This window comes from Propithecus coquereli, unplaced genomic scaffold (genome assembly GCF_000956105.1).
Source record: "Propithecus coquereli isolate 6110/MARCELLA unplaced genomic scaffold, Pcoq_1.0 Scaffold94, whole genome shotgun sequence".
Classification (NCBI taxonomy): domain Eukaryota; kingdom Metazoa; phylum Chordata; class Mammalia; order Primates; family Indriidae; genus Propithecus; species Propithecus coquereli.
In genome coordinates this window covers 3,732,262-3,751,534 of record NW_012155729.1, presented here as the reverse complement: position 1 = coordinate 3,751,534, position 19,273 = coordinate 3,732,262, and the positions used below count along the sequence as shown (strand labels likewise).

The 19,273-nt window shown below is 42.1% G+C and overlaps 1 protein-coding gene across 2 annotated transcripts in view; it reads right to left on the bottom strand.

Annotated features, from left to right (window-relative positions):
- The window catches only part of RBM17 (RNA binding motif protein 17), a 23,516-nt gene extending 4,547 nt beyond the window's left edge, over window positions 1–18,969 (bottom strand). The window contains exons 1-8 of one of the 2 annotated variants that reach the window (XM_012664940.1): window positions 18,757–18,969; window positions 11,650–11,790; window positions 9,562–9,678; window positions 6,022–6,188; window positions 4,845–4,942; window positions 3,401–3,457; window positions 2,116–2,257; window positions 41–204 (exon numbers count right to left, since the gene is read on the bottom strand). In XM_012664940.1, the coding sequence (XP_012520394.1) occupies window positions 41–204; window positions 2,116–2,257; window positions 3,401–3,457; window positions 4,845–4,942; window positions 6,022–6,188; window positions 9,562–9,678; window positions 11,650–11,772 (868 nt within the window). In that variant the 5' untranslated portion in view covers window positions 11,773–11,790; window positions 18,757–18,969. The remainder of the gene's footprint in view (window positions 1–40; window positions 205–2,115; window positions 2,258–3,400; window positions 3,458–4,844; window positions 4,943–6,021; window positions 6,189–9,561; window positions 9,679–11,649; window positions 11,791–18,756) is intronic. The other variant, XM_012664941.1, reaches the window with a different exon arrangement.
- Window positions 18,970–19,273: the final 304 nt, after the last annotated feature.

The following is a 19,273-nucleotide window of genomic DNA, read 5'->3' as shown; positions in this document are numbered from 1 at the left end:
CCCCCCTCCCCCCGCCGTCCCCACGCCGCACCGCACTTCCCTGGCGAGTCACCTTTCTCCGTCGCATCACCCACGATGATCTTGCCGCCACGCTTGCTGGTCTTCTCCACCGACAGGGCAGTGCTCAGGCCCTGCTCGTGCTTCCCCAGGCCCTGGCCCTCCCGGAAGCCATACTTCTGCATGATCTTATGTGCCACTGTGCCCCTGGTGGGAGGAAAGGACTCTGAGCCTTGACAGCATCATGAGAGACAGGTTGGAGTTTACATCACAACGCTCTCCCACAAGGGCTCCGGAAGTCACACATAACTAACAGTGGGCCATTAGGTGCAAGAAGTATAGAAAGCTAACGAATGAAACCCACAAGCTACTACCTTTGAGGGGACATGCTAGTTTCCCCGCACCACGTGAGAAAACCCTGTACTTCCTGTGTGCTGCGGACCCGTACAGCTACGTAGCTTGACCACAGTCTGCTACAAAGCGGCCTGTCAAAACAAGCATGAAGTTTCACATAATGAAGATGATGCTATTATATTTTCCTAAATCACAGAGTAGAGTTTCCAGTGATAGACCATAGGAAAGGACCTCAGAGACCATGTATTTAACAGATGGGACATAATGAAACCGAGGCCCAGGTTAGCTGACAGGCTTCAGATTGACTAGAAGCAAAGCAGGACTCACATTTAGAAATTATCCCCATAGGTGCTGATGGCAGAACTGAAGCTGAGCCCACCGCCCTCTGCCCACTGCTCTTTCTGCACCAGCCTGGGCCTCCCCGCTGCTCTGAGGCGCCCCAGCGGCCACTGCTACTCAGGGCTTCAACCAGAACTGCGCCTACCATATTTCACGTAATGAATTCCCTTAACATTTTCTTTTGAGCAAGTTACTCTAGGGCTAAAAAGACTGAAAACTGATGAACTATACTACCTTGCATCTTTCTCAAACTTGAGTTACAGATTTAATTCCTATTTAAAACGAAATTCAGCCAAGAAGTCAATTTTTATCCTAAGCAGCCAAAAAAACAAAACAAAGCCAGCTTCCTGTCCGTCCAACCCTCCAGCACACATTCTAAGGCAGCAACATCCAATGAAACGCTCTGCAATAATGAAAATGCCCTATATCTGCACCGTCTGATGCAGTCACCGCTTACGTGTGGGTACTGAGCCCTTGAAGGAGACTAGTGTGACTGAGGAAGTAAACTGTAAGTCTTATTTATTCTAAATTAATTTACTAGCCACCCGTAAGGAAGGAAGTAGTTACCACATAGAACCACCCAGGTCTGGGAGCCACAGCGTAGGAACACCAGCGGAGTCAGAAACTCAGAATCCTCCTGCTGTGCTCAAGCCCAGCCACCTGCTCCCACTGTGACCAGTCACCACCCCGAGGGCTGCGAGAACCAAAGCAGATGCAAACGGGCCAGGCAGCGCGGCGTGAGCACCGCACCGGACTGTCTCTGGCAGCACTGCCATTACAGGAAGCGTCCTCTTAACACTGCAGAACAAAGGCCTCAGGGAGACGCTGCTTCATTCGACAGCCCCTTCACGGTATCCAAGCAAACATTCTCCTAACGAAAACGCATGCCGAATCCAGCAGGGTTTTTAAAAATCCACAAGCCCCACCTGAACGTCAACCTTAAACTTGACTTTCACATGCTGGCAAACAAATCTCTAATTATAGTTACATGACCAAGAGTGTTTAGACCAAAGGTATAGAGCCAGGACCTTAAAGCAAATGATCCATTTTATCAGGAAAAAAAGATATCACTCATCCTTTGTAGACAGCCTAAGTCAACTCTAATTCATGTGACCTATTTTATTTTCAAATGTTATGAAAATAAATGTAAATAATTATCAGATTCTGTTCCTATCTAGAAAAATAACACTCAGCATCAAAATCAGTTAAAACTTACATTAGAAGACTTTCTGTTTGTACAAACCATGTCTTCATGTTGCAACACACTCCACGTGACTTACAGTGGGCATTGTGTGACTGCACATACCAAGTGTCTCCCTATAAACCTGAACGTCCTCATGTTCAAACAAGCTGCATCTACAGAAAGGGCTATCAGCACTGCACTCTGTTTCTCAAGCTCTCAGATTTGAACACTTAAATCATTACCCCATGTTAGCAAGGAAGGAGTTGCTGGGCCCGGTTGGAGATCTCGGTCTGTCCTGTTCCTCGTATGCTGGGGGAGGAATAGCAGCTTTGGAAGACTGTGATCGAGGTCTTGAGTCCTCTTCGTAAGGGAAATCTCGAGGTACTGTTGGAGAAAATAAAGTAGGCTCACCAAAATAACTACAGAAAACATTTTGAAACTGCACTTGTATCAATTACTGATCTTGAACTAATGTAACCTACACTTTTGGCTTACTGCAAGGAGTGAGAAAAAAATAAAACAATTTTACAGCCACAGAGGTAGAACACTACTTTCCTGATTCTAACTTTGCTATTTATATCTCCTCAAATGTCCTTTTTACATCTTATTAAAATATTATTTACCCTTCCTCTTAAATGATAATTCTTGCTGGAATCCTTAAGATTTTCTGTACGTTCCGCAGAGATATAATCTCTCTTTTGATTCCCACAGCATCTTGGGTACGTGTCATAACACTCTGACGTCACCATCTCGTTAACCTCACAAACCATAAAGGCCTTTGAGGTTAGGGGCCACACGCTAGAGCAGCAGCTTCAACCGTCCCTACACATGAGCACCAACGGGCAGCTTTCAAACTGCCCAGGTGCCTGGGCCCCACTCCCAGAGACTGGCTTCAATGAGGGTCTGCTGTTTGCGAGTTCTTGTCACACAATAGGTATTTAACAATATTTTAAACATTATCTTCTTTAAAAAGATAACATAAACAGCGCAACAGGTGTTGAAAAGTACCATAAATGATTAAATGTGCTTGGGAGAGTGTAGGTACGGCCCAGCCAGAGCATGGGATCCAGGTGGCAGAGATCACCAGGAGAAGGAGCAGGGCAGGCGGGTGTACCAAAATGGACTCATGCTGAAACAGAAACTAAGGGAAGAAAAACCTAATCGAGGACGGCACTGCCACCTTGTGGAAGGTCAGGAATATAACAGCCTCTAAACCTCTGAGTAAAAAAATACCACAAATCATCTATTGCTGTTTTCACTTAACTCCCAACAAATACAAAATGTTGAAGAAACAAAACAAACTGCATGAAATAGAGATGGGTCTACTGTGTACAAAGCCAAGCCTCAGATCCTGGCACAGGAAGGTCCCAGCAGGAGGGCAGAGGGGCAGCAGCCTGCTCACGGCGGTGCTGGGAGTCGCAGCCAGACGACAGATTTCCAGGCCACTTTCCTCTAAACTCAGGAGACGTGGGGCGCCAGCTAGGATTCCCCACGACTGGGTTAAAGCCGCAGAACAGCTCTGCTTACACTCTTTGTCTTTCTCCACCAGAGAGGTAGGTGGGGCGATGGCAGCTCCGCCCATACCTGCAAAACATGAAGCAGGGAAAGGTTTCCAACGCCAGGCTCCCAGGGACACCATGTGTCACATCACCCACCCGCTAAGAAAAACTAAAACAGGGAAAGACCTGCTACTTCATCCCTCCTGCTAACACATAAACAATTACATACCTGAAGCTGGGTTTAAAAATGTAGAAAACTGGCAATACCCAGACAGACAAAATTGTTTTTTTCATAAAACACATTCAAGAGCCCCAGAATAGAGTGAACAAATAAATTTTAAGGCAAAACACAACCCACAGAACTGGCAGTTACTTGAAACTATTCACTGAGAGCGCGTTAGCCCTCGGGCACTGTCACATCCGAGATCGGGGGTGAATCGACAGAAACGGAACAGGCCCAGCTCCTGGCGCTGCCAAGCCCCCACCACACCGCAGGCGCCTTTGCCAGGGCACAAGCCACGGAACTGACACCCATTTGGAAGTGTGGGTCCCTCTGGCTGCTGAGAACCTGCCACGTGTTGTCATTACTCCTGCTAGTGTTTCCTACACCGAGAATGGCAAACACAAACCAAAACGATCAGAGAGATCATTTCTATTTGCTATCAGACAACCGGAAGAACTCGAGCGGAGGCTGCAAGGAATTTTTCATTTAGGTACGGACCCTAACATATGTATTATGGCTTACTCACCAATGAAATAATAATAAAAAAATAATAAAACATAAATTTAAAAAATTGATTACAAAATCATGCTGCATCAGCATAAAACGTTTCTTTACAAAAGAAATTATTCTAAAGCCAGTGTCCATGCATTATGATAAGACCAGGCAACATGAAATACTTAAGGACAAATATGAACCTGAGTAAAACCTTCTTATATTTCTTTTGAAATATCTCCTTGATCATTTTATTAACATTGTCGCTAAGACCTAGAGTGATTACTGAGTCTTAAAAATAGAATAATTCTACTTAGTATAAAAAATTAAGGGTGAATACTGGAAATCTACTACCAATCAGGTTAAAATAGGAACATCAACCTGTTAACTGCAAGATAAACAACGGATATACTGCTGCTACTCCCTAACTTACAAGGTCAGTCAAATGTAAAGTCTTTTTATTAGAGGCCACACGGCTCTCAGAAAAGCTGCAGGTAAAGAAAAGTGCCAGAATAGATTTTAAGCTATTCTGAAAAATATCTAATAAATAAATGCTAGAAAGTGGCTGTGAAGCTCAAAGGAGAGTGAAGACACGTGAAAACACAATATAAATTAAAACTGTCACGCAAATGTGGATTGTTGGGATTCAGAGAGAAAATTTCCCAAATCAATATCAAAGGACATATTTATCAAACTGAAATGACAAGCCAGTAGTGGAGGTGACCACGTTGGAAACGTATTCATGTTCCTGCCTTACTTCTTTTCCTCCTCTCTCGCTCATAATCTTCATCTTCGTCAGAATCTGGATCTGGTCGCCTTGAAAACCCACTGCCTTCGTGTCTGTCCTTACGCCTCCTGTGAAAACAAAGAACGCAAACATTCACCACAGACAAACCAACCTAGGCCTGTGGACCTGGGCGGCACCGCGACTTCCTCTTGGCCAGAAAATACCCAAATCCTCTTTCACAATAAACTGTTAGCTGGTGGGAGGAAAACTGGTTAAAGACTCAAGTAGCAAAAGTATGGAAAGTGACAAAAATTCAAAAGATAAACTGAACAAATTTAATAGGTATATGAGTGTAACTAACAAGAACAAAGTTTTCTTGACATTTACCTCTTTTGATTTTCAAGCAGATCAACACAGTAATAGTTTAATAATTTCAATTCTCTAGAATACTCTTCCACTCATGAAATGATTCAATAAATGGGAAGCAGTATATTTTAGTATCTGTTAACTATTTAATATTTAAAATTAAATATTTTACAAAGAAATAAAAATAAATTCTGTTACCTAAACTTTTCAAAAACATAAATAAAAGCTATATATAAGCTTTAAAAAAAATTCTACCTGGCTCGAAAACAGTAAAGTTAAGAACAACATTTTAAGTATTTTTAATAGTTGTGATTCTACAGATTGAGTATCCCTTATCCAAAATGCTTGGAACCAGAAGTGTTTTGGATTTGTTTGGATTTTGGAATACTGGAATTGTACTTACCAGTTCAGCATCTCTAATCTGAAAATGCAAAATCTGAAATGCTCCAACGAGCATTTCCTTTGAGCATGTCAGCATTCAGAAAATTTTGGATTTTGGAGCACTTCAGATTTTAGATTTCAGATTTTCAAATTGGAGCGCTCAATTATAGCATAGTAGAATCACAGCATACAAAACAAGTCTTCAACACCAGGTTTCTACGTTATTTTTCTAACAACTCACCCAAAATATACACTGTGGTTTCCGAGTCCATAGATGAAGTTTGCTGACATGCTGGGATGTAACAACTACAAATCTTAAAAACAATTTGATTCCTTTGTTGACCATTCAAATCAGCCCCGACAACTAACTTCAGCATTACAGACAGCACAACAGTTCATTCATTAATATTCCAATAAACATTCAACTGCAAAATATCCCCAGATCCAAAGGAAGCCTTACTTTTCCCTTTCTTCGATTTCCTTTTGTCTTTCCAGCTCCCGCTGTCTCTGTCGTTCCTCTCTTTGGCGCTTCACTACTTTCTCATAATCGTTAGGAAACATGGGATCATATTCGTCAGCTAAAGGAATCAGAACTTCCCCTGCAGAAAACCCACTGGGAACAGGATCCTGAAGGAGGTAAAAACACCAGAGTGAAAGCCGTCTTCACATCTTACAAGTTTGCTCATAGAATTAAGGTCAAAGGACGTGGGAGATAAAAGGGGCCTTGAAGTCTACCTAACCCACCCAGCCCACTGCCATCACCAACAGAAATTAAGACACTAGTATTCTGAAGCAAAAAAAAATCTTTATAGTAAAACACTGACTAGGTATTCTCTATGCATATCTCTATGAAAATTTAAAAAGCAAAATAATTCATGAACAAAATCATTCCTGTAGTCATTATTTAATAGAATAACTTCAGATTCTGATTACATGGAGAGAGCAATATATTATGATTTTAGAAAGCATCTTCTTGTTCTTTTAAAATCCTCTGGAACATACATCCCCTCCTAGGTGGGCCACACTGCCGGGACAGAGTTTGACACAGGTGGATGTAATTCCCTTCCCGCATCATAATCTTTGTAAGGTTCACTAAGATCAGGCTCAGGTGGTGACATTTGTGTTTTCTCTTCTATAGATGCAGAAACTTGGACTACTCTTCGAGAGAAAAGAGGTAATGGAACAAAGAAATTAGAAAAACAACAGACACAGAGTACGGCCTACTAGGAAACACATGACTAGAAAGGGAGTTTTCCCTAGGTTGGCAGCCTCGATCTACACGTGGTACTGTTAGCCCTGAGCCAGCTTTCCTAACCCTCCACACTTTGTCCTGTTAGCTTTCTTACCAAACTCTCCCTTGTTATCCATTAACAGTAAGATGCCTTCACAGATACCTTGAACAAGCACAGGTTAGGATTACAGTCCTTGAGTGCCCAGTCTGTACCTCCTTCATGAGGTACACTGCCCAACAGTAGCAAAAGCGAGAATGTGTTTGTGAATATATTTTGTATTTGAACACAAAACTGGTATGATCAAGACAGCTTTATGTTCCATATCAACAGATTAAAATCTAACAATTCCTATATTCCTGTTAGGTTTGACACTTTGCATTGTGAAACAAATACGTCATCATTTCCTTATGACTAAAAATCAGAAAACCCTATGATCCAATGAATACAAGCAACTAGAAAAATAACTATAATCACTTCCCGGGCTGTACCACTGGAAAATTCATTTAATGTAGGGCCCCCAAAGGGTAGTTATGAACTTGTATTTACATAAAAGACATTTTAAAACACAAAAGCACATGAACAAGATTTCCTTTCAGTTATTATTCCGAGAGAAACTAACAATCGGCCACAGAATTTATATGATGCTATTACCACAGTGTGTCTAACAGAACAAACTGTTAGTATGAAGGCTAATTCTCGGTCATTTCAAACTTTGAAAGGAAACAACTTTTACTTTGTAAACCTGCTAAGCTTAACAATGAATCATTCCTTTTCTAAATGCTACAAAAAATAAAGCAGTTTGTTCAATTTTAAAAAATTAAAACGTTAATACCCCCATTGCTGGGAGAGGGGAGTGGGGTGAACACAGGTGCCATTTTGGTGATGCTGTGTGCCGCTGGAAACAAGCTGGAGCTGAAACAGACGGGCCACACAAGGACCCATCTCCTAATGCCACCTCGGAAAATCCATCCTAACAAAGGAACTCTAAGTGCACAGAAAGCCTTCTATAACGATGTTCACTGGAGTGTCCATTAATGACGACAACATAAAAGCGTATCTAGACGGGTCTGTAGTTAGGGAATACTTGTGTAAATCATGACCCATTTGCTTGATGTGAATATTTTACAATTAGAAAGTGGTCATGGGCTGGGCGCGGTGGCTCACACCTGTAATCCTAGCACTCTGGGAGGCTGAGGCAGGTGGATCGTTTGAGCTCAGGAGTTCAAGACCAGCCTGAGCAAGAGAGAGACCCCATCTCTACCAAAAATAGAAAGAAATTAACTGGACAGCTAAAAATATATAGAAAAAATTAGCCGGGCATGGTGGCGCCTGCCTGTAGTCCCAGCTACTTGGGAGGCTGAGGCAGTAGGATTGCTCAAGCTCAGGAGTTTGAGGTTGCTGTGAGCTAGGCTGACGCCACAGCACTCTAGCCCGGGAAACACAGTGAGACTCTGTCTCAAAAAAAAAAAAGAAAGTGGTCATGAAAACTATGTAGCAAGGAGGAAAAACGCTTATTGATTAAATGGGGGGGGAGAACAGTATCATTGGTACTAAGATCAATACACAATTACAGAAGAAATGATGAACTAGTTTTTGGTTAGATGTAGTAAGAAAAAAAATAGGTAGTACATTTATGGGGGAAAAATGTTAAATGAATAAGAATCAGCAAAAAATACCTCCACGGTGTGGTGTCTTCCCTCTTGAAGGACTATTAGTCCCCAGGAGCAGCACCAGCTCCTCTGGCCAGAACAGCTACCTACAGCTAAGCCGCAGCCTGCCTCAGACAGACGGGGAGCAGCCAGGGACACGAAATACGGTGGGGGAGAGGGTCATGGAGCTGTGACTGTGTCTCAGCCTGACTGGGTCCTTTCTAATAGCTGGGGGAGCTGGCAGGAGTACCTTACTAAGAAACGGTCAAGAACAACAGCATCGTCTATTATTACTCTTTTGGTCATTTTTCATCAAGCAGTTGTGTACAATGCACGGTGTTGTTTAAACTACCATAGTCGTATTACCTGAATGCCATCTGTGGAAAGATAACTGTACACTGAAATAGTGGGTGTCATTTTAACTACAGTTCATATATTAATGACTCATCTGTACTTCATTTTGTCTATGATTAACTATGATTTTGAATCATCCTTCTCCAGATCTTCATCCTCATTAATCTAGTTTCTATTACAGGGAACTGACCCTATCTGGTTTTTAAGCACATGTAAAATCACTGGGATAATTAAGGTTAGGGTGGTAGAAGGGTTTTGCTGGGTTTTTTTTTAAATTCCTTTCTCTATTTTAATCCAGAATAATAAGTATTAACATTGTATGTGATAGCAGAAATTAGAAACTCATATATTCAGCATTAAAGGAATTAAATAAATTATAGTACATCCATAAAGGAAATACAGTGAAGCCATTAAAATGACTGTACAGTCCTGGATTTTCTGACCCAGACAGTCCCAACATATTAAGTGAGAGAAACAAGTTGGAGAACAGAAGCTAGAGGGGGCAGAGTGGGAAGGTATTACACAGCATAAAGTTTTAATTTCTGGAGGGAGGACTGAAGGTCATTTGTTTTTCCTTTTGCGTATCTCTAGTTTCTGATTTTTCTATTAACATAACAAACTTTTATTTTAAATAAACATTTTAAAATTGGTAAAACAAAAGCAAAAATTAAGTTGGAAACCTAGATTTCAAAGGTCCATTGAGATCATCTGTTAAGAGTGACGTGTACAGACAGACAGCGGTGTCAAAGGTAGGGCTGGGCTCACCTTCAGCCCAGCGGCGACATGCGGTGGTGTGTCCACAATCTGCCGGTCGTCTGAGGAGCCGCCTCGCTTTAGGTCAATGACTGGGGCAAGAACTGTACTTTGCTTTGTCCTTTGGCTCTAAAATCATCAAAACCAAGAAAAATGGATTGAAGTTTCAAATTAAAATTCTTTGCAACAAAGATTTTTTTCTGTCTCTGCAACAAACTTTCTATGGGGGTCCTGGAACCAATCCTGTGCATACACCAAGGAATGACTGTATAAGCTTAAAATAGACACACAAATGGAACCACAGCGCCATCTTTCAGCTACAGGTAAAATTTTCTCTACCAAATATCTTTACAGGTTTGGTTAGGCCAATCTAGTACTCCAAGTAATTAAGCAGCCTATGAGAATCAATGTAATGTATCTTCGTTTTAAGAAAAAAAACAATACTAACTGTATATAGCAGTTAAGTTAGACATACAGAAGGAAGTACTAAAGTGCGTATCTAAGAGCCTAGATTTCACATAAAAACATAATTTCCTGCTCATTAGCAACTAATTCTACTTTTCATGTGAGTAAAACAATGGTACAGAAAACCAATGTAATCCATAAATTAATTATATAACTTTTTAATGCATTTATTTTTTGAAGAATTTTCTCAACTGTATTTTACATAAGTTAGTTTTAAACCTGTAGTTTATAAACATGCACTGGCTAGACACAGAAAGTGACAGAGGAGTACACTGACCAGAAGAAACAAATTAGGATTTTAAAAATTGGCTGTAAATAATCCATAAAGCTGACAGTTTTTAAGTTAGTAATAAATTATCCCAAGCAGTTTTTAATACTGTATATCTCTCTACATATCTTTTGTTGACTTCTGCTTTTCTATTTTGCTATCTTCCATTGAATTCAGATTATCCATTAATGATGTCTACTCAAAGTCTAATTGAGTTTATAATAACTTAAATATTAGAATTGCTTGGTAAAGCTAGTCATTTCAGAAAAGAGAAAAGGGTTCAGGAAGAATCAAATATAAGAAATGGTATTGGCATTGGAACATAATGCCTTAATTATATACTTTACATGGAAAGCTAAAGTTACATAAAATCTACATATATTTTAAAAATTAATTTTAAAAAAATTAAAAACAGATTTGTTTTGATAACCTTCCTTTTATTTGGGATCAAAGCTTATTTTAAAAAGACAAAATTCTGTCTATTTAAAAAGAAATGCTAGCATCAAAAAAATTTAAATCTGGTAATGATGAATTTGAAAAAGATAAGAAAACCTAATCAAAACTGACAAAATGAACGCAAATTTTAAGACAGTGTTGCTTTATCTGTGGGTAACCTAATCCTAAAACCCCTTTACTATACTGGACGATCGAATGTAAGTGCCTCCATGTAAGTATCTATTGATGATGGGGTAAAGGAAAAAGAAAAACAATTAAAACTTTTAAAAAACTGTTTATTATGGAAAATTTCAAACATAAAATTAAAGAGAACAGACTAATGAATTATTAAGTCTCTACTACCCAGTTTCAACAATTATCAACTCAAGGTCAACTTTGTTCAACCCCTACCCTCTCCTGCCAGGGACTGGATTATTTTGAAGTAAATTCCAGAAATTAAATCATTTTATCAGTAAATGTTTTACTATGTATCTCCAAAGCAGTTTTTCTCAGCCTTTTTTCACTACTGCCTCCCTGCATCAAAGAGCCTTTTAATACATTTTCCCACCCATGAAGTTTTCACACCACAGACACATTGTGTACCTGTTCAGGTATTTCTACTAATATCCGTGTTTGATACATAAAATGAGCAAGAGGTTTTCACTCCTGAAGGACCAATATTCACCCCACTGGGGGCTGTAGCCTCTGTTAAGAATGCGTGCTCTAAACACGCTGTCAAGAGCACTGTTTCCTCATCACTATCCCGTGAAATACCCCCATTCCTAGCAGCAGCAAAGTGACTTTACACTCTTCACTCCTCTCCCCCATAGATGTGTAACATTCTCCACCCAATAAAAAGGCAAAGGAGCAACCTGCAGCCTAACAAGGAGCCCACTCTGCAGAGCCCTGCCGTCCCCCGGGGTTGACTTTACCTTGGCTTGCGTGAGAGCTGCCTTCTTCACCTGGAGCTGAGACTGCAGGAGTTTGAAGTTTTTGGACCAGCCTTCTGTTTTCGAGTCACTGGTCTCCACTCCCAGGTCATCGTACAGGGACATCTTTTTTTCAGTTTAATGCTGAAAGGAAAGGGAGGCGGAGATTAAAGAATGCAAAATACAGTAACGATTGCGAAGTTTTTCACGTTAAAGTGAAATTTTAGGACCCTTCAGCAACAGAGGCCGAGACCTCTGTTGTCACCAATGCAGGGATCTAGTGCATGAAGCTATACCCATGTATTATTTTAAAATAAACCTCTAGAGTTAATTTTTCCACCTGTAAGGTCATGTGGTCAAATGATTCGCGAGTGAAAGCCTTTGGTTCTACAGCATATAATGAAGTAAGATGAAAGGTCTACATTCAGGGCATTATTAACTACATATATCCAATTTTTTTAAAATTCTATTCATCTCAATGGCAAAATGTAGAAGACTCACAAAAACACAAACTACCAGGTTGATTTAACACAATTAGCTACTCTTCTATAAAGAAAAAATTTAAACATACTCCTAGAAAGAAAAAAAATGACAGAAATGATCTCACAGATGCTGTAATTTTGTAAATTATGATTGTTTGTTAAGCAGGGAGTAGACAGCTTATACCTTAAATACTTTGACTTTCTCATATCCCATCAAGTAGAAATTTATAATCTTTAATGACAGTGATTACAAAGAAGCAATCAACAACCTACGTGTGAGCAACACAGTATCGTCGCAGAACAGAGGAATAAATGATAACAATAGCAAGAAGTAAGCCTGCTAAGCCTTGTCGCCCAGGCTTGATGTTAAATACAGTAACTGCAGTACATACCATTAAAGCCCAGCACTTCACAGATGAGGACACTGGGGCTAAAGGGGTTAACAGGCCCAAGGTCACAGTGGGAGACCCCTTCCTACCCAGGTGGTAGGCTAACTCCAGGGCCCTCACTAGTAAATTCCAACTGCCACCTTCAAAAAAACCCTCAACATTCCGAAACCCACTAACAAGGCCCACTTCTTAAAATAAGAAATCAATCTCTCGGCCAGGTGCGGTGGCTCACGCCTGTAATCCTAGCACTCTAGGAGCCCAAGGCGGGTGGATCGCTCAAGATCAGGAGTGCGAGACCAGCCTGAGCAAGAGCAAGACCCCCATCTCTACCAAAAAAAAAAAAAAAAAAAAAAAATAAAAATATATAGAGAGAGAAAAAATTAGCCGGACATGGTGGCGCATGCCTGTAGTCCCAGCTACTCGGGAGGCTGAGGCAGGAGGACTGCTTGAGCCCAGGAGTTTGAGGTTGCTGTGAGCTAGGCTGACACCACGGCACTCACTGTAGCCAGGGCAACAAAGCGAGACTCTGTCTCAAAAAAAAAAAAGAAATCAATCTCTCACAGACAGAAAGAGAAAAAAAAATTTAAACTGAAATCCACAAATTGCAGATAAATGTTTAGCAACATAGTTCCCAATTTATGGATACATTCTAAAAAGTCTGTCAGTTCCCAGGGGCCCATGAAGCATTTTCCCATAGGAACTGAGTTACACATAGCCTGCTTTGCTTCTCTGTGACTTGGAAGAAGAGAAGGGGAAAGAGAAGGGAAAGAAAATATTTAACACTCCCCCTTCCCTCATCTCTGACTCAACATTTCTCTTTGCAGTATTCTAACTTCTAGCCCCCCCATTACCTGCCAGCCCAACACCTCAGCTGGCCTTGGTTCCACACTATGAGGGATGGAGGTCAGGGAGTAGACACCAACTTTTATTCCCCAGGACCAGCTGCTCTGGTCTTAAGTACGATTAACTCCCTGCCTGAAGTCGGCGCCCCACAAAGCCGTTGCCACTTTTCAGTTTCTTCCGTGCCTGCAGACATGAACCCTCAGATTACTTAAAACCTCTCCATTTTGATTTTTAGTGCAAGGTCCCCCAAGGCAAGGGACAAGCAGGGCTTATAAAAGCACAGGTCTGGGTACTGGTGGCTGCTCCAGCGACTCCATAAACACGAACACAGGGATGTCTATGATTCTCCTCCCCACCGAGGCTTCTCTAACAACTCACCAGCTCAGGTGACAGCAGCGTGTCCGACGGGGCAGGCCCATTGCCCTCAATGCCACAGTTTAAGTGGTACCGGAATCTGGTGATGCCTTGTGACATCAGATTAAGGCACTGAGGCCAAACCAAGAAAAAGCAATGAACTCCATTTTTTACGTGGCTGAAATACAACTACGCCTTCAAAGTTCTAGGGGTCTACTTCAGAACCTAGTTTAATCCACTCTACTGTAAACTCCAAGAAAACCTCAATCCAGTTTGTCCTGCTCTATCCCCAGGCTAAAATCACTGTCTGATCCATGGCCAAACAGGATACGAGGCCAACCAGGAAACGAGGCCAAACATGCAGTTTATGCTCTACTTACAAAGCCCTCCCAATCCATCTTTTAAAAAATTTCTGGCTAACAATTACTTTGACCAGAAGGAAGACCACTGCACCAAATGGCTTCTGAGGCTTTGGTGCACTTCTCTCCTAGCTCACCTGGAATCTAAAGCTCATTGTTCACATCTAGATATGTATCCTTAAGCTTTAATCTGGAAAAACCCAAGCAGAGCAACAGCAACAACAATGCTGAGGGTCCAGCTTAGGACCGTGGTTCCCAAAAAGCTACTTCGGAAATGACCATGCAGCTTTCACCTAACTTCATCTTTTGAGCCTCCTCCTTCAGTTGGTCACCAAACCAAACCCCAGTAAACAACAGGTTCTTCTGTTCTTTCTTCATTCTTACAAGGGCAGGGGAAGACCAATACATTCTGAGGAACAAATATAAACAAGGACACTTTCTGGGAACTCACGAACATAGAGACAAATCAAATTTGTTTGCAAACCAAACTGAACTCCACTTCAGATAATTTACTTTTCTCAGTACAGGTTGAATATCCCTGATCTGAAAATCCAAAATCCCCCAGAATCCAAAACTTTTTGAGCATCTCAACATGACACCACAAACAGAAAATTCACACCTGACCTCGTGTGAAAGGTTGCAGTCAAAACTTTTTTCACGCACAAAATTATGAAAAATATTGTATAAAATTATCTTCAGGCCATGTGTATAAGGTGTATATGAAACGTAAATGAATTTCATGTTTAGACTTGGGTCTCATCCCCAAGATATGTGTATGCAAATATTCCAAAAAGCTAAAAAAAACCCCAGACAACCCAAATCCAAAACACTTCTGGTCCCAAACATTTCAGATAAGAAATAGTCAACCTGTATCACTTCATAAGAAATTTGAGAACTTCATCAAACATGTTTACAAATACGCTAATGCCAATGGAAACAGGTTAACCAAAGGCCCACTAAACTAAGAGGGGAAAGATTAACTTATTCATTTTTGCATCTCTAATTTCTGGCATAGATTAAGCATTTAATAAGCACTTATTAAAATATTAATAGTGAAAGAAGTCTATGTAGCCACACGAATCAACAGTGAAACTAAGCAAGGTCCACAGGTTCCACCAGGGAGGTAAACAACAGGCTAAAGGTTCTAGAGATGGGTGATGGGTGCACAAGGCGAGTGTACTTAATGCCACAGAACTGTCCACTTACAAATGCGTTAAATTGGCAAGTTTTATGCATATTTCACAATTTTTAAAAAACTTAAAAAAGAATAGGCAGAGAGGTAGCACTGGGGTGCGGGGATGAGGTAACTAACACTATCTGACACGAGTATATCTTCCTACCCAGAAAAGTCAACTCTGATAGAAATATTGCTCTGTATCTTGAGGTTAATTATCAAGCAGTGTAGATCTCAGCTGCCAACATAGCTTGTCCATCTATTTAACAAAAACTTCGACATTGAATTAATCCAGTTTTATGAGACCACACATCTCCTATGATTCCACTTCCATTTAAGACGGTTTGTTGACAATTCCATTTGATTTGCCTCGTTCTGCAAGCTTCAGAAATCATCATGCAGCAGAATCTTATGTTCGTTAAAGTTCCTAATTTCTCCTTTTAAACCTTCAAAAACACTTTAAATATTAGAAACTGATGTCATTTACCAACATCTACTAGTTTTCTGTAACGCAGAGCTTATAAAATCAAATCTCTGCATCACAGTAAATGTAGAAGAGCTTTATTCGTTTTTTTTGAGTTTCACTGAACTTTAAGTTCAGAGAAATGGATTAATCATAGTAAGACACGCTATCCTCATCCAGCCACGCACGTGTGGCCTGCTCTTATTTATTATAATGTTATAAGCACCTGTGAATTCACCATCCAAAAAAAAGATCTAGACGAGAAACCACACTGAACCATATGGCTCCCCCAACCCATTCATATAATTTTTCCTGAATCCTATTCTCATTGTTTCTTTGCTTAGATCCTTTTATACAGTTTTATTTACCTAGCTGCAGTGCATTTACTCCTTAAAAAGTGGTTATTTTTTATTTTAGCTGTTTTAAGCATTTATGAATATAAAATAGCTTATTCACTAATTCTCCCCACTGCAACCACTGAAATGTTAACAAGTAAATTAACACAAACTTAACCTAATTAATGTTGAGATATCACTTAGATGATATAACAGTTATGTCATGAGTCTGGTGCCAGGTAATAAAAAGCAGCACTTTCTAACATTTGAATATACTACAAGAAGATGGGAACAAATGTAAATACAAACAAACCACTGGTTTTTATAACATCTTTAAAATATTCGCTATTTACTTCTTTTTTGTGGCAACACCACTTTTTGATCAACCCATCTTTCATATATGCTTTATTCTTAAGAAGAAACATGGTTCTGCCAGAAGAAAGAATGGTGGCTTTTCAAGATTGCACCTAAGCCAGAAAGTATTTTTTTAAACGTGCGACTGGCAGGAAAAAGAACAAAAAACAAGTCTCTTGGAAGCATTCCACCTACTTCTCTTTTAAGAGCATCTTAGAAGCGTTTAGTGGCTACTACCCCCACATAAAACCAATAATTTCCAATTTGTTTTCCCTCACGTACTCAGATCATAGCACCCTTTACATGTTATGCTGCCTAGTGGGGTTCACATTTGTCTCTTACTATACCATAAGCCCCCCACAAGTAGGGGCTGTTTTTGGCTTCATCTTTCTATCTTTAGCTTAGCATCAAGTGCTCTATTAATATTTTTGAAATGTATTAGTGAACGGACGGAAATGTTAGTGCACCTATTTAAATCACATTATGAAACAGTGAGATCTGCTTTTTAAGGACATAACTTACAGTAAGTGGAATTTAAGTATAGTAAAATTTAAATCGTGTACCATAATTAATGGGAGAAAAACTGCTACCACCATACAACCAATAATGATTCAAGGCCTGAGTTCTAAGCACCTAAAGAAGCAGAGCTGGTAGGAAAAAACCTTTGTAATCACTAAGCAGATATTTATGCATCACAAAACAAGGCCTGCCTCTGTGGAAGCCTAAAGAATATGGCAAGTAGACACAGAAAGGAACAAGAAATAGGAGTGGTGGCGCACTTTGATGTCTACAAAAAACATGGCTATAAAAAGGTATCTACCTCATGTATATAATCTACAATGACTTTCTAAAAAATTTTTCCTATACCTCCACCTCTGACACCCTTGTCACAATTTAGTATCTCCATTCATTCTCATACTCTGCTATTACCAAAACACCATAGGCAAGAGTGTTCTGCAAACAAAGTCCACTAGACTCACCAGTAATTTGGGTAACAGAACATCCTTCGCTATTTACTATTATGAGGCCGGAGGGATTACCAGCCTGGGATCATCTGTTCTCTTGCGAGGGGGGGAGGTGTTTGAAAAATCCACGTGCAGAGGAGAATAGAAAAGTAATTTAAAACAAATCAAGTAAAAAGAAACTCACTTTAAACAAAATTATGTCTGGGAGTGTACAACAATTCTCTCAAAATTCTCCACAAAGGCTATTTTTGGTTCCAGAGAATTCTACAATCTCACCACCTACTCTCTCTGTTCTAAACTGCACAGCATGTGGCACCTTGCTTAATAAACTCTAAAAATAAAAAGCTCCCGGTTTTACTAATTTGTTACCCATACTCCCTGGAAGTTGTTGTTATGCTCAAAATGTCTTTGGTCTCTATCCACCAAGAATGTGGAAACAGAGTTGCATCATCCGTTAGGAACTCCACCTGTTGCAAGGAGACAGTCCTCATCCACCCATCCGGGCACAGGCAGAATCTCGCCCCCTTGCAGAATATCCTAATATTCCACCCATGCGCCTGGCTCTGGCAACAGGTGCTTTCAAGGGCGTTCCTTTACAGACTTCTCAAAGGACCTCCGCGATCCGGCCTGACTCGCTTTCCAAACGCAGGACCTACTCCCTCTTTAATCCTTCCTCTCTGCTTTACGTGCAGTTTCCAGAATGCACGACCAGGCTTCACTTCTGCTACTTTTGCACTTACTTTCTCTGCAGGGAACCTTTCCCGATCTCGCACATCTAACCAAGTACCTCCAAGACTCAGTGTAAGCACCGCCTCCGCTTTGAGGCCTTTCTCGGCCCCACTCTAGTCCCTCTGATCAACCCAGGCCGGGATTTTCATCAAACTCCTCGAGAGTAGGGACAGAACCTCACTCAACTTGCATCCTCTGTTCGTAACACACCGTCCGGGCAAGAGATGAAGTTCAAAACTGCTCGGGGGAACGGACATGAGCGCTAAGACGCCGCTTTGAAACAGGGGCCGAGGCGATGCCAGACTCCCGACCGCCTCCCCCGTCCAGGTGGGCGCCCGTCTGAGAGATGCCAACTTCCGGAACCCCAGTCCGGAGGCCCAGGAAGGAGAGGGGCGGCTGTGCGGGGCCACGGGGAACACCCTCGGGGATGCTGGGTCTGGCCACCGGGCAGCTTCGCCAGGACGTGGTCCCCGAGGAGAAAGAAACGCTCCGTAGTCCCACAGAGCGAGGCGGCGGCGGGCCGGGAGCTCGGGGCCGGACCGCGCCAGAGACGACCGCCGGCCGGGCCCCCGCCCCTCGCTCGCGGCGCGGCCTGAAGCCGCGGCCTCGCGTCCAGCGCCGCCCGGGAAGGCCCCCGCCCGGGGCCGCCGCGGCGCGACTTACCCAGCCCGCCCGGCCGACTCTGCCCATGGGCCGCGGCGGCGGCGGCGGCGGCAGCGCGGAGCCGGGCGGCACTCCGCGGACACCCGCCGGCGGCCGGAGCCCACGGCGGCGCCCACTCTCCGCGGAGTCCGCAGGGCGCTCGGCGGCGCGAGGTCAAGAGCGCGGGCTGCCGGGAGCGCGCGTCTGCGCCTGCGCCTGCCCCTGCGCCTGCGCCGGCTTCTGCCTCTGTGTCTGTGCCTGCGCCGCGCGCGCCTCGCCGCACTGCCTCCTGCCGGCGGGAGGACCACACTGCTCGCTCCCCTCTGGCGTCGTCCTCTTCCTCCACCAAGAGGTGTCGCCCTGGCTCACCTTTTCGAAATTCCGTAGGTTTGGGGCGGGTGGCAGCGACCCCAAGTGGTGAGAAGGAGAAATGGCCTGAGGCTGCATTTTCCAAGGAGGGAAAGAGGGAGGGAACCCTTCCCCCAGCCCCTGGTTCTCATTCATTCAAAACCAGTCCTTTATCAGCAAAAAACTGAAA